Source organism: Doryrhamphus excisus, chromosome 12, assembly GCF_030265055.1.
Source record: "Doryrhamphus excisus isolate RoL2022-K1 chromosome 12, RoL_Dexc_1.0, whole genome shotgun sequence".
Taxonomy (NCBI): domain Eukaryota; kingdom Metazoa; phylum Chordata; class Actinopteri; order Syngnathiformes; family Syngnathidae; genus Doryrhamphus; species Doryrhamphus excisus.
The window spans coordinates 16805825-16821345 of NC_080477.1; the positions used below are offsets into that span (position 1 = coordinate 16805825).

A 15521-nucleotide genomic window follows, 5' to 3' on the forward strand; every position below is an offset into this window, starting at 1 on the left:
GGATGTTATTCATAAAGTGACAAAGTGACTGCTAACCAGGACAGTGTGTACACAGCCTCTTTATTTGGCAATAAATTACATTAAATAGTCCATATAGAAAATGTTCATCACTTGCATACACCCTTGAAGTCTGTCATACAGCATATAAACATTTGTATTTCCTACATAAGTCGGATTTATAGCAATATCACAAATATGCAAGATTATTTGTGTGATTGTTGATTTCTTTTTAACTGAAAAATGAAGTTTGAAAGCCTCTTTGGTTACTCGCTTTTGATGGTCAATTATTTGTAATTAGTCTTCAAGAACATGAGCATGAACATTCAACGCAAACTTCAGATGCCTGACTAATTTAAGTAATATTTTCAGTCACCACATGCCATCACCGTAACAAAATAAGACATTTACAGTAACCGATTATCCTTTTCTCCAGAGCTTTGCATTCATGAGGTAGCCATGGTTACCAAAATGGCTGCGTGGGGACTTCAACATGTGTTTTTAAGTTCACGTCTGCTCTGAAGTCAGGACGACGCTCATCAATCGATTTGCAACGATGCACAAGCCAAACCACAAAGTGATTCCTTGGCTAGCGTAGAAGCAGTCCAGGTCGATCAAATCCAAGTGGGATTCAAACCACCCGAGGTCCTCATTTGGGGAAGCGACTCTGCATGTACGTCTCGTCTGAAGACATGTAGCCAAATTTTTGGTAAAAGGCCACGTTTTTGGGTGCACATTCCAGTGTGATTTTGTAGCAGTTGAGTTTTTTGCTGAGCAGAGTAAGTGTAGAGACTAACCTGAGAGGAAAGAAGGGAGGAGGAGGAGGAATTGAGATGAATTGACATGAGCCCAACAAATATAACTCGCCTGGGCTCAAACCGAAAATGAGGGTCGGGAGCGCTAGCTATCAAACTAAAAACCGTCCTTACAGACTAGTGTGGGCATCTGCGGCTTATAGATTTTAAAATCTGTTTCCCCTTTAAATTTAGTGAGTGCTGCTTTAAACACCAATGCACCTTTTACACAGGAATTTTCAGGACTCTGAAAGTGGCTTTGACTAACCTGCATGAAGTTAGCCTATGCTGTGTTTGTGCCGGTAAAGTAGAACTGCACCTCCTAGGAGGACCAGGGTTCAATTCCACCCTCGGCCATCTCTGTGTGGAGTTTGCATGTTCTCCCCGTGCATGCGTGGGTTTTCTCCGGGTACTCCGGTTTCCTCCCACATTCCAAAAAACATGCTAGGTTAATTGGCGACTCCAAATTGTCCATAGGTATGAATGTGAGTGTGAATGGTTGTTTGTCTATATGTGCCCTGTGATTGGCTGGCGACCAGTCCAGGGTGTACCCTGCCAGCTGGGATAGGCTCCAGCGACCCTCGTGAGGATAAGTGGTGGAAAATGAATGAATGATATAGTACATGCTGTGATCATGCAAGAACAAGTACATTAGTGATAACATGTTCTTAAAAAGTAAAGCCATAGACGTCAGCTTTACAGATACCAGGTATGCAGTGTGTGTTGTGGTACAAACGTCTACTATGGTGACACATGGTGGTGTCGGCCACAGCAAATGTAATTATAGCCATCTAGCAAGGGGCGGGGTCTATTGGAGGTGTGGTGTTTATTTGCTAAAGTACACACACTGATTTACTATTAAGGCATTTATTCATTCGAGCGGAGGTCACTATTTGAGGAAATAGAGTACATGACAGCAAAGCTACGACAACGGGGGGTTGAAAGAGTTCTACTCACAGTTTTCCAAGTTGTTTTCCTCTGCAAACATCACTGACCACCACCTCCTCCACTCGGCCTCTCTATAAACAGCCCACATAGAAAAGAGTACTGAGTACTCAAGTATGCAAGTCTTTGCCTTGACTTCTGACCAATGTAGGCCTGGGTGTTGCAACCTACCTTGGCACAAGAATGAATGAATTTGTGCTCAGTGATCAAAGTCGCCGTGGCCACAATTTGCCCTAAATTGGTGTCCTCCACCACCACCACATAGTAGTCGCCCGTTTTCTTCATGTGCTCAAACTTTTCTGCAAAGCCACCAAACAGAAGCTGGCATCAGTCGCTCGTCAGCATATTATTACTTCAGCGTTGACTTACTTATGAACTGCTCTGCCGTGACATCGCCCGTCTCGGTGAGCTGAGATAAAACCTTAAAGAACCCTGAAAGATAAATACAGGAGACTCATCTTGTAGCATCTTCTGATCACCACCTGGTCAGTTTGGGTATATAATACTCCATGTTGGTGAGCATATGTTTATGCTCGCTAATATATTTAATGCATTTGACTGCTGATCTGCAGCTGATGCTGCTGTCATAAAAATGCTGGCTTTTCCTCTCTATAGAAGGACGGCGGTGACAAGCACACTGACCTAACCCCTGCTAGCCTATTGACAACCATTAATATCAACTTAATATGTTATTCTTTTGCTGCATGGCGGTCAAGTGGTTAGCGTGCAGGCCTCAAAGCTAGGAGACCCGAGTTCAATTCCACCCTCAGCCATCCCTGTGTGGGTTTTCTCCAGGGACTCCGGTTTCCCCCCACATTCCAAAAACCTGCTAGGTTATTTTGCGACTCCAAATTGTCCATCGGTGTGAATGTGAGTGTGAATGGCTGGCCACCAGTCCAGAGTGTACCCCGCCTCTTGCCCGAAGACAGCTGGGATAGGCTCCAGCATGTTATTCTTTGTTTTGAAATTTTTCCTTCAGGCCCTGCCTCCAATTACCACGCTTATAATAAAAATAAACCTCATCAACAAAGCTCCTGCTCATCAAATGTGCCTTCTTTTTGCACTTAAATGACATGAAAATGTCATTTCAAATATTACCTGGAAATCAGATGTGCTATTTCTGTGCTTAAGTGAAAAAACAAACAAAAAGCACTACTTTGTGTTAGATTTTAGAGACGTGAATGTGCCAACTCACCCCTGTTGAAGTCAGCGGTGCAGAGGGGCCTAAGCACCAGGCCTTCCCCCGGGTGGGAGGGGGAGATCAGGGGGCAGAAAGAGACGCTGTTGTCACTCCAGTCTAACTCCTGAAGCAGAGAAGGCTCAAACAGTGGAGTCTCGTCCAGCAGCATTCCACAACCTCGGTCCTGGGAGACACACAAACATGCTAAAAGTATACTGTACACTCATACAGTACATTTGTGTTTACTTTGTACAATGGCAGAGAAGGATTTAACATCAAGTTTCAAAATGTATGCCAGTTGGATTTCAGGTGTGTTTGTTTTATGTCATGCAGAACCTTGACTTGTCAAACACACACTGTACTGTAGTTCATACACCTTTGCCACTTTTCTTATTATTTTTTTTAACATTTCCTTCAAACACCTTCTTTCAGTAGAAGAATTAAAATAGTATAGTGGAACATCTAAAGTAAAATATGTAAATGAAAAGCAAATCACTGTCGATGAGTAGAGATTTAATGTGGTAAGCGTTCCACAGTCCAAACTCCGGAGGGGTGTAAAAATGGGATCAAATCCCACAATGTTCCACTATTTTTATTTAATGGTTTAAGTAGTTGTTCTAGCTCTAGTATTCAGCAAGCACTTGTGTAATTAATGAGAGCATTTCAAGGAAGGGGGAACAAATGACTTGTAATGCAATGACGTTCATTTACAACCCAGTCTCCCAGACCGTGTACTGTGAGTCATTAAATCCTATTTGTCTTTACAGGATGTGGTCCAGGTCCCAGACCAGGATAAGGGCCCATCCCACACAAGAACACATTCAACACAAACATTAACCTTTGGGTTAGTTTCCATAGCAACAGTACGCCTTTGTCACACCTATTGTTCTGTTGTCCCTGCCTCCAGGTGCCTATGTTACTAGCAAAGACACTCAATAGGCAATGAGTCATTAGAGACAGCCTGATAAACCTATTGTAAATCATCCTGTGATGGTTATGATGGCTACTGAATGTAATCTACAAGACATTCAATAAACACTAAAGCGGTGTTATTCAAATAGCAAGCTTTGTAGGTCTCAGCCGAGATATCCTTTCAGAGCATCTTTGATTCGTGTTTTTGCAATAGGAGTCTAAAAACAGCAAAGCGCTCTTCGTATAAATGTTATTTTAGCTTTTCCACAGTGCAAATGTTACAATTTTTGACTATATTAGCCACTTGGTTAAGTTAAAAAATTAAGTTGCCACCAACTATCTTAAACAATAATAGCTGGGAGGGATAGGTTTTGTTTTTATAACACCGCTGACTGTATCAATTAAAATTCCAATTGGGTGCAGCGGTTTATTGTCCAAAGTTCAATGTTTCTTTATATTAAATGAATAGAAATGATACCCGAGAGACCGTGTTTGCCTGCTAAAATAATATTCCTAAATGTCCGTGAGCCACAATTAGAAAACAATAGTCAAAAAAGCAAAAATGTCGCAAGTCTATATGAAAACAGTTTTTAAAGTTTATTCCAAAATGTATTACCAATGCGAACAGGCTAGCCGGCTAGCTAAAGTACTTACCGATTAAAAACACCACACAAGAACAAACGACAGGCTGAAATAAAGTACTGTCACAGTCAAAGTCTTCTACAAGTTTCCCAGTAGGTCGAGCAACATGATCCACTTTCGAGATGAAGCATAGTTTTGAATGGCCTGAGCCACACCACTAATGGGTGTTCTTTACGTCTATGCTGTGACGTGGCGCACTTCCTGGTAGTATTAGTGGGCGCTCCCGGATGACGTCATTGCATTAGTTTCAATGGCAGTTTGTGTTAGAATTACAGTCGACAAGGTTTCATGTAAACATCGGTCATCTTTAGCTCTTTTTGTTCATTAGAACATGCCTTACTGGGATTTTGATACACCAGTCATTATTTAATCCAGACAGCTGATTTTTTTTAAGTACGCAAACAAATTTACTCTTCACTTGATAAATTACGAACTCACCCGATCGTAATAAACTACATGTTGTAGTTAACTGTAGTATAGTGTGTATTGTAATTAAATAATGACCCACTGACCCAAATATATTACATTTAATAGTTTAATTTTTTCATGTAATTGAAATAATCTTAAAATTTGCACCACGCCTTTTTTACAACTGACGTAGTTAAATCTCTCTACTCACGACTGGTGTGCGTGAGTGACGGGAAAAAACCCTCTGACTCGCTTGAAAACAAGTAATTTGGCACCACCTATTGGTGGACCTCAAATATAGTCTTTTTTTTACCCCTGGGAAAAATGCCTTCTATTAAATTTGGATGAAATGTGAAAAAAATGTAACAAAAATGTTAAAACATTTACAAAATAACTTGGGTGTTGTAGTACATATTTCATACATACTCGAGGCCACGTAAGATTAAATTTTGTGAATGTATATGTGTGTGTGTTTATATATACATTGTTATTCACATAACTGTTCAATTTGATTTACTTTATTTCTATATATGGTATATTCATCACAATGAATAGTCTGTTATATTCTGCTAAAAAGCTGTCACTGCTTTTTTATTGAAAATGTATACAAAAACTAGACGTACATAAATTATCCATCATGTGGGGACCATTGTGATTTTTAGGCACATTTACAATAATAATGATCAGTCCAAAAAAGGTCTCTTCAGCACTGACAAAGTTATGACATATGTATTTTTTATTACATAAATTAAGTGATAATTGAGAACTTGTCACCCATGTCAGTCTTTCAACACCCACACAAATTGTGAGCAAAAAGATCCCACCACCTCAGCTTTTAGAAGAACTTTGGGAAAGGTGAAAATGAACATTTATCAAAAAGGGTATTGATGTTAATGATTAGCATATAATTTTAACTGAGCCAACAACGATTATCTTGTTGATTGAATGGGTATCCCTACTGTAGCAAAGGATGCGAAAATAAAGCCCACAAAACCTCAGTCATCCAAGAACTTGATGATGGGAACCGGAATAACATTTCCATAGTACACCCTCAACCTTTTACATGAGTGGAAAAAGACATGGGACACCAAATACTCATTGTAAAATATTGTCTTATTCACAGAGAAAGTAACTGAAGGAAAGACACCCATCACATAGTTTACAAAATGTAGTACTTCCTCTTGGTTGTTTCTAGAAGAGAAGAAAATTTGAAGAAAAAAAAAGAAATGTGCATGCCTATACTCTCCTGCTGGTTAAATTATGCACTGCATACACATCAACCCGTTTGGGTTAGAATACTTTCGTTTGCAGCATTAAAGACATTCATGTTTGACTGAAAGGCTGATTAATACTAAAGTGACATTCTCTTACACAAGGGTAAGAAGGAAAATAATGTATGCCTACACATGGTTCACAGTTGAAATCCATAAACTAACATACAATACAGCAGTGTTTTTCTCCAACTACAGTGCAGTTGGAGAACAAACGCAAAAAAAACCAATATAGGAATACTAAAAAAGAAAATAAGAACCCAAACACCTCTTGAAAAGGTTCTTCTGAAAGCAGAACATGCTCCTTTTCATGTCAGCCAGCACACTCTAGCTTACTCTCTGCTCAAGCTGGTGCTGATGCGTGGCACATACTGAGAGCTCTGGCACACTCATACAGGATACTCAATGCTCCGGGAAGTTTAGCTGGAATAACGATATCGATGCAGAGGCCCGTCTTGATAGTCTGGCCTTATTCAGGCAAGGCGAACAAGTCCAAAGGCCGTGTTTGCAATTCTCTTTTAATTATTGTTTGAATATGTGACGACCGCCAACAACGAATGAAGGAGGATTTTAAAAACACTGTCATGCCTTGTGGTGGATGCTGAGGTTTCTCGCTGTGTTTTCAGAGTGCAGCGTCCTGTTGCATGCGTCTTTCTGCAGCTGCTGCCATGGCTCTACGTCTCAGCACTGTAGAGTCTAGAGTTGGGAAAGAGTGCTCCTCATCCTCCTCTTCCAGTCCAGGAACATCCTCATCTTCTGGACTCTTGTTCAGATATCTCCTACAAGTATGGTCATAAAGGAATGAAGGCAACAGTTGACAAAAATGACACTGGAACATCTAAAAAGTCCAGAACTGAAGTTCAAACCAAATCTCCAGACCGTATAATCAGATATGGAGCTGATTTCGATACTGTGAAGATGAAAAGTGTCTATGGACTGGCTAAGCAAACATTAAGCTTAGCAAATTTCTGTTAATATAAGGTTTTAAGATCTTAAGTGACCAATTCTAGTTCCCTATGGGTGAATGGCTTTGAAAGAACAACTAAGCAGCTGACCAGCGTCCCGTAAATCTTTGCAACGAAGCGTAAGAGCTTGCACTTCTACCTTCTGACAGAATGCACCAACCTGCGCGCTTGCTGAATCATCTCCTCTTTCCGCTGCTTTAACATCTTCTGCCTCTCCTCAGCAGACTTGGAGAAGCGACCACCTCTGGCTTCCATACTGTCAGTCTCGCTGGGGCCCTCCTCAGCAGCGCCACTGGGCCCTGCTTGCTCTTCCAGTGCATGATTGACCTGCAATGGGTTGCGCTCTGTGGCCTGTTCATGTGAAATAAATATATGACTTATGTCCTTACTATGTTGTTTCAAGTATTTTATTACACAAGTGCAATATTCAGTAACGTAGCCATTGGGACGGACCTGTGCAGGGAAAGGCACCTGGATACGACCCTCCAAGATGTTGTCAGTGGTGACCTCCACAGAGCGTGTCAGCTGAAGGTCTTGCATGACCAGGTAAGAGGGCACCTGAGGAAACATCTCCTGGATCTGATGGGCCTGATGGTGACATGCAGACATACAACATAATTACAGCATAACAGTCAAAGTGAAAGACTACGTTTCAACTTCCAATGAGGAGATGGATAAGATAGGGCCACATACGTATTATCAACTCAAGGGATCAATAAAGTTCTAATATGATGACAACAACTTGCATATGAGAAAAATGTAAATACTTGTTGAAAGAAAATTAATGAACTCACCATTGCCGTCAGTTGAGAGTTGTTAGCCTGAGCAATCCCTAAGATGTTGGTGGTGTGCATCACTTCTACTGAAAAACTCGGCAGCCAGCTAGCGATACGGGATCCTGTGAATGGGAGAATGCCTTTTCATTGCAACTAGTTAACCACATCGCTAAACTACAGGTTTCTTGATGTAGACCAGACCATCGAAGTGGAAAAAGTGGTTGTGTTGACTGATATGAGGTCTTGGATCTGCAGCGGCTCCAGTGGGACCGCCATTGTCTTCTGCTCCTTGCTGCTGACCTCTCGGCTGGTCACCGTCCCCACTAATGTTCAGGGATGTGCGACACGTGGGGCACGAGGTGTCCTGCTCTAGCCAAGAGCGCAAGCAAGAGCTGGAAACACACACCCAGTGCATAAGGCATAAGTACACACAAAGACTGCTTTCAATTTTCTTTTCTGGTTTTTAACATATTCATGTACAGAGTGCACTTGTCTACCATTTAGTTCAGAAGATACATGCCCCAGCCAAGACTGGTCTCACTCGTTTGTGGTGCAAAACGACAGTCTTTAAAATATAGTTGAGTGAGACCTCTGCTCTGCTAACCCCAAAGCATCACAGCAACAAAAATGAAAAACGGCAATGGCATGCAGTACAAATGTTCTGTCATATTTTGACATTGCATTATTTCCAGGTTTTTTGTGGCACGGCCGAAACTGTCTCCCAGACCCTTGAACTAACCAACTAGCCAACTGTGGTTTAGTTCTATTATACAAGTGCAGTGGTCTTGCTAGGAACAGAGGTTCCGGGTTGACCCACTATTTGAAATGCACTTTACTAGTGTGATTTAGGAAGTAATCACAATGCCATTGTTGTCCTATTTCACCATGGCTATATTGTGAAAGAAATGTATTTCTTCCCCCTTCTGATTGACCTGTTGCTTTGCCAAATGTTTTAACCGTCTCCAATACATTTTTAAGAAGAAATTAGTGTCACCAGAATTTTTTTTTGGTAAATAATCAAAGGAAAATATCCTAATAATATTGATCCGATTCATTTAGCAAACAATTCAATTGCAATAAAGTTTGCTGCCTAGCAAGTATCCACTTGTACTGAAGAGTGAATACCTGAATTACTTCATCATCATTTTAAAGAACGACTTACTTGTGGAAGAGGTGACCACAGGGAAGTTTGCGTGCTGTCAACATGGCATCCCAGCAGATGGCACAATCATCATCATTTGCTGCCAGTTCCTCTGCAGTAGCAACAGCAAATCTAAAGTGTGGGAAAGTACAGCAAAGTATTAAGCATGTTAACTATAAAACTACTACTTCTACACTTTAGGAATGTGTAATACGGCTATGTTTATTTGCTTTCACCTAGCCTCCATGTTGTTGATGACTCGAAGGTAGTTCTTGTGCCTGCGGATGCGGCGCTGGACTTCATGGAAGAGATAACGCAGCTGCATGAAGATGACCAAGCTCGCCATGGACAGCCAGATGTTACTGAAAAGCTGATGTGACATATATTGACAGAGAAAGTGGAACATTATAGGAGAAAGAAGTGTATACACTTTGTTGATGTGCCAATTCATTGTCTCACCAGCATATGGATATGATGCATGAGGTCTAGAAAGAGCATAGCCAGCTCCATGGTGAAGTCTGTGTAGTAAACGTAAGTTCCTTTACCCTCCCATGTCCCTGGATGGTTCAAGTCCCACAGGTGGATGGAATATCTACACAGGAACACACAGAGGATGTTTGAACGTTCTGCTAGGGGGTATGGGTATTTAGGTTAGAAATACAGATAATTAAACGGTATGTGTGATGAAAAACACAGGCAATAAATGCAATGGCTTCAGCAGAGCACATAGGGAACTACATAAGGTCTATAAAAAGACTGTCATGAGTTGTAACGCTTGACTATTATTTCTCAGAGTGCATCTGACGTGTGTTAACTTAAATGTCCTTTGTGTAATAAAGAAGCTTTTATTAAAACAAGACGGTTCTTGGATCTAAATCTACAGATATGCCATATCATCTGCCGTATCATCATGCTGCATCGCTGTGCACGCACATGTATTAAAGAGGCTTTAAGGGGACTTACCGCATGATGACATGTCCTGTGCGAACAGTCACCAGCAGACACTGAAAAGACAAAAGGAGACAGATACATGCCATTTTTAAAAGCAACCACAATATCAAATCATCAAAACTCATTCCCACAAACCAAGAATGTCCTATTTCTTACCTCTGCTGCCATGAAGGAGAGGGTGTGCATGCCATGGGTTGCTCCCAACAGACCACAGACCACAGCCAGACCGCAGCAGTCCAGCAGAAGCGAGACCAGGAGACATATCACTCGCACATGACTGTTCATGGGAGTGGAGGGCGAGAAAGACAGCTGGAAAAACAAATTAAAACAGATAAAAATTGTTAAAAGTTGGCCTTACCAAAAGAACCCTTACCTACGGCATTTCCACCTAGCAGATATGTAGTCTTTCTTTACAAATGTACTTTTATTTCCAAGGCTGTCTGAATGGAGTTTGTTCCGACAACATGGTCATAAATTGTGTTAACTTTTCCACCTCACAACTCGCTTCCCTATTGATGCTTTTCCATTGTTAAACCAGATGATATCCCAGTAAAAAAAACAGTCAGGGCTCCAAGCGTGCTGAGCAGATATCATATGGTTGACGTAAGCTAAAGCTGGTCACTCATTGGTCCAATAGATTTGCCATTTCTGTGTTATTGTAATATTTGAGAATACACAGCTCGAAATTACAAAAACAATCACATAAGCACTGCATAGTGCCGTATCACAGGGTCCACTTTGCTGCACTGCACCGTTTTCTTGCTGCCCTCAGTCTCTTCTTGAATAAAATGTGTCTGCTTACACTCTTCCCTTGTTTCCACAACTTCCAGCAACTCCTGAAGCAGTACTATTTCCAACCTGTAAGAGTTACATGCAAACTACTGTTTAAGATCACTTGAATGTATTTTAATCAAGGATCTTTATTTAAAAGTTGTCCCTCTGAGGTCTCCTTGGTTTCTATTAATAGCGACAGAATGTAGCAGCCTGTTAGATCACTGATACATTTTTACCTCGCAGCAGTCTGACACACTCCTGTATCAGGACGGAAAACAAAGTATCATGTGTTGCTCGTGTCACAGTACTCACTGCCTGAAGTGTAGTAGCCCGTTTACAATGTTTGTCAATAGCAGTACAAATTGGCAGGCCATAAAGGCACTAAAAATGTGTGAATGATAAAAACTTACATATTCAAATCGGTCTTTGCAGAGCAGCACCATGAGGTGAAGAAAGACCAGAGCGGCGAACCACAGACACCACATGACCACCTCATCCACTGTCTGCACGTTCAGCACGCCAAAGATGAATATAAACTTGTAGAAAATGAAGTTCCAGAACTTGTCTTTCAGGTGCTTGGGGAGTTACAATGAGGAACACATTAGAAAAGCAATATGCATGTTTGCAAAATAAACAGAGACACCCAAACTAACCTGTTTCTCACTAACTCTGAGTGGACCAAACACCACATACTGGATCATTTTAGCAATTAACATTAAAGAGCAGCAGAATGTGTTGACTAACACCTATAGGAAGAGAAAGAGGCACAAAGCAATTAGTGTTAAGTCACAAAACTAGCAATCAAAATCTCTTTTGGGGACACAATCTCACCCATACAAAGAGGCTGTCAGTGACCAGATACCACAAGACAGTACTGGCCAGTTCTCTGTTACTAATATCATTATTTAAATGTTCTAGATCCACTTCAGTTGGGGTTGGAGTCTCGTCCGCGTCCAAAGACCCAAAGCCAGGATCAGTCACAGTGGTGTAGGCGCTGAAGATGCTGCCAGCCAACAGAGCCACGGTCAATGCCGTGTAAGTCTGCAGACTGGGCCAGGGGAACCTCTCCAGAAATAGCAGAGGCATTTCAGCTCCAACTTCACTTCTTATTCTCCACTTGTGGAAATTTGGCTGTTTGAACCAAAGCTTTAAAGAGTAAAAGTTGGGAAGTTGGTTAACAGGGTGTTCCCAGTGATGGGTTAGGATCATTTATAGAAACATGTACTAGGAATGTAGGAAATGACGTTAGCCAGGTGAGATGTTTACCTGTTAGCTAGCAATACGACTTAGCCTGACATCTATTTATCTAGCTATATCAAACCTAGCCATACCTAACTCAGTTATGTAGTTATCTTTACATATGGTAAATTACACAATAGCGTACAACCAACGCTAAATAGAGTTCAAATATTAGCTATTCGCCCGGCTAACGTTAGCAACTACTAGCTAACAAGTTGGCTAACATTAGCTACTCTTCGCTGTTGGTTAGACATCAGCGTACGAGTTCCGCTTTCACTTACAGCTTCCCAGAATGTCCTATACCGTGTCCAAACTCTGCGATGTTTCAAACGATGTGGTCTTAGGGTTACTGCATTAAAAACGTCGTAACTGCCAACGACGTCATGTTTATTTCGCCGAGCAGCAGCCAAGCCTGGGGGAGGCTCCTGTCTCGTGCGCGTTGTAGCTACGTCATCATAAGAGATCGACGTCCTTCTCTATCATTTCGTCCGCAAAACAGCTTTACACTTAATTATTTGTTGAGGATATATATTGGATATTCTTAGATGTGTCGTTTTGTAGCTGGCCGTTTGATTGGCTCGCTTCCGGCTGTTCCATACTGTTAATATTTCCGTTCTCATGATTTACATAAAGTTGATTGACGAGGGGAAACAACCGTTTTTAAGTAAGGCAACCAAATAATCAATTTTTGTGCACTATGTTTGATACATTTCTTAATGTATATAATTTTGATCAACTTTTTCCACATCTATGATATAATCTAGATAAAGCCTGATCTAGAACGGCCCATGTTACCTGGTCATTACTTCTATTATGCTAATGTAGCCTGTAACATTGAGAGCAGGGGTGTCCAAAGTGTGGCCCAGGACCCATTTGCAGCACTCGCGTCATTATGTATGAAAAGCTAAGCTTTCTCCACAAAGAGATGTGGTTCAGCAGTGGTTTTGGTCATGGAACTCTGCCATGTCATGTCTTTCTTATGGCGGAGTCAAGACCACTGGCCTTAACTGGGGTAAGTAGACGTAGTATAGATATGTAGTATAGATACATGTAATATATGAATAGATGCAATATATATACAATGTATAGACATAGATATTTACTCTACCGGTCAAAAGTTTTAGAAAACTCCAATTTGTTTGAAGGATAAACAAAATTTTTAAGTGTTAAGATGGTCTTTTTCTCTCCCATTGTTAATTCCTTTTTTTTTCTTGTTGTAGCACCAAATTACTTTTTTCTAGTAGAATGCGCTTCAAATAATATTCACAACGGTATAATACTACAGTGTGTTCTGAACTCTGTTTTTACACAGACAGAGTAGTAAGTACTCCAGAACTTACTTTGTATGAGAATAATTGCTTTGAAGTCTGAACAATTCATGTATTTGTGAAACAATAACCATACTTTAAAATAAGTATGCAAAGAATAAATACATTTCTGAAACAAATGTTGAACTCTGTGAAAGGATGAGTCACTGCTTTGCGGAACTGGCATCTCTTTTTGATGGAAAAAAAAGAGAAGTGAGGCCTTGCTGTTTCTGCACTTTGTTTTTGTTCTTCGTGCAGACTTTGCTGTCAGCACTACAATTCCAACCAACTTTTTTCACACGACATGGCCGCTGAGGGCTTTGACGGTGGAGTGGTGGCGGCATGCGTAATCCTGGGCCTGTCGTTTCTGATTGGGACCCCCGGGAACCTGCTGGTGATCTGGACTATCCTGCGTCATGTTAAGCAGCGTTCACATACGGTGGTGCTCATACTGCATCTGGCTGCCGCCGACCTGCTGGTGCTCATCACTTTGCCCTTGTGGATCTACTCCTTGGCCAACTCCTGGGTTTTCGGCGAAGCCTCCTGCAAAGCCATGGGGTTTGTGATCAATGGCTGCATGTATTGCAGTGTTTTCCTCATCACCCTGATGAGCGTGGAGCGCTTTGTGGCCGTGTGCTATCCCTTCGCTTCAGTAGGCTGGAAGAGAAAGAAAGCCCTAAGTAAAATACTGCTTGTCCTGTGGATTGCTGCCTTTTTATTCAGCGTGCCCATTCTCTTGACCCGTGTTGTTGATAAGGAACCGGACTCTGGTGAGGAGCACTGTTTGTATAACCAGTATGACTCAAACACCCAGGAACTGGTGTGTTTGCTCCTGGAAACCCTGGTGGGCTATGTGTTTCCATTTTCTATCCTGGTGGTGTGCTATGGCTGCCTGTGCACCCGTATCACTCAAATGACCTTCAAGTCCAAACGCAAATCTATAATCCTCATCGCCAGTGTTGTGATTGTGTTTGCCGTTTGCTGGACACCTTATCACATCGGAAACATTCTTTCACTGGTTATCCTCGCCATGGAGACGTCTTTCCCGTATTTTGGCGATCATCTGGAGGAGGTGCGCATCGGGATGACTTTTGTCAGCGGTGCCATGGTCTTCATCAGCAGCAGCGTGAACCCTGTCCTCTACATGTTTGCCGCTCGGCCCTTCCGCAGCTCTTTGAGGGACACCGGCATTCGGAAACTCTTCCAACACATCTCCAGCACCTCTCCAGAGTATGGCAACAGGGAGTTCTCAGTTGTGAGACAGAACAATCAAACCAGCAGCTCTCGTTGTGAGTCAAAGGAGCATGTGGAGGTTTGTGAAAATAACTAGCAAAGTCAAAGGATATCATCCAGTGGGTTTAGCCCCTAAATGACATCAGACCCACCTACACCTCCCCACTTCTGACCAGTGTTCTTTGCAGTAGAACACCCCACCACCACCACCACCACCACCACCCCGTGCTATAGAGCAGGAGTGCGGCACATTGAGCCTCCCGTAAGAGAACATAAAAGGTCAAGGTCCACACTGAAGATCTCTGACATACTGAAAGTGTTTTCGCAGCAGCTCCCTAAAAGGAGCAGAGCGTTTACTAATGTAAACATATCGCCCTAATGTGACTGTACTACAACTATACTTGTTCTCTGCATGATACAGTATGGTGGGTACACCACTGATAACTACAACCACAATAAAAACATTGTTAAAATAATATATCTTAAATAACATTTAAGGATGGTGTATGTATGGTCGTGTACAAGAAATGTGTATATATTTTTAAGTTTATTTGTGTATCAGAATATGTTTCAATTGACCATAATGCTTATGTGTGATATACATTATGTGAAGTGTGTACTTTGTATGTCTTATTACATATCTCAGTGACAATAAAAGTCTGTACCAAATATATACTCTTTAGACTACTTTATTTCATAATGCTATATGAAAGTGTTGTGCTTTAGTCAATTAAATTCATGTTTCTACTTGTATACTATTGACGGCGTTGCGTATTTAAATGGCCAACATTTCCTGCTACATCTTTGTTGGTCAAATATCACATTTTTTTCAAAATATTTGCTAAAGTTTGGGTAAATATGTTTTTTTCACAAAATACACTGTTATGAAACACATGAAACAATGTTACCACCATGCCACAACTTCTTCTTTAAGTCTCACTGCAGACAAAAGTCAATCCTACTTCCCATCCATGCTAAGATTGCAA

General features: G+C 41.4%; 3 protein-coding genes across 5 annotated transcripts; 1 reads left to right on the plus strand and 2 right to left on the minus strand.

The window, feature by feature from the left end:
• Window positions 1-20: 20 nt before the first annotated feature.
• gnpnat1 (glucosamine-phosphate N-acetyltransferase 1) lies at window positions 21-4687 on the minus strand. Its single transcript, XM_058089644.1, has 6 exons — window positions 4483-4687; window positions 2932-3100; window positions 2106-2168; window positions 1908-2035; window positions 1749-1810; window positions 21-794 (listed from the first exon to the last, which is right to left on the minus strand). Exons 2-6 carry the CDS (start codon window positions 3083-3085, stop codon window positions 647-649), a joined length of 555 nt encoding a protein of 184 aa, XP_057945627.1. The 5' UTR covers window positions 3086-3100; window positions 4483-4687; the 3' UTR covers window positions 21-646.
• A 909-nt stretch (window positions 4688-5596) lies between these two features.
• LOC131139363 (E3 ubiquitin-protein ligase AMFR-like) lies at window positions 5597-12561 on the minus strand. 3 transcript variants are annotated; one of them, XM_058088914.1, is made up of 14 exons: window positions 12277-12552; window positions 11588-11902; window positions 11410-11502; window positions 11167-11331; window positions 10139-10291; window positions 9995-10035; window positions 9491-9623; window positions 9268-9401; window positions 9053-9163; window positions 8092-8282; window positions 7909-8012; window positions 7568-7702; window positions 7275-7465; window positions 5597-6928 (listed from the first exon to the last, which is right to left on the minus strand). In XM_058088914.1, the coding sequence occupies exons 2-14, from the start codon at window positions 11840-11842 to the stop codon at window positions 6772-6774; spliced, it is 1863 nt and encodes a 620-aa protein (XP_057944897.1). In that variant the 5' UTR covers window positions 11843-11902; window positions 12277-12552; the 3' UTR covers window positions 5597-6771. The 3 variants fall into 3 exon arrangements, with proteins under 3 accessions (XP_057944897.1, XP_057944896.1, XP_057944898.1); XM_058088913.1 differs by having other exon boundaries at window positions 7275-7702; window positions 12277-12560; XM_058088915.1 differs by lacking the exon at window positions 11588-11902 and having other exon boundaries at window positions 7275-7702; window positions 12277-12561.
• Window positions 12562-13449: 888 nt separating this feature from the next.
• On the plus strand, window positions 13450-15142 carry si:dkey-148a17.6 (uncharacterized protein LOC108190685 homolog). Its single transcript, XM_058089225.1, has one exon. The coding sequence runs from the start codon at window positions 13607-13609 to the stop codon at window positions 14630-14632; it is 1026 nt and encodes a 341-aa protein (XP_057945208.1). The 5' UTR covers window positions 13450-13606; the 3' UTR covers window positions 14633-15142.
• The last annotated feature ends 379 nt before the right edge of the window (window positions 15143-15521 follow it).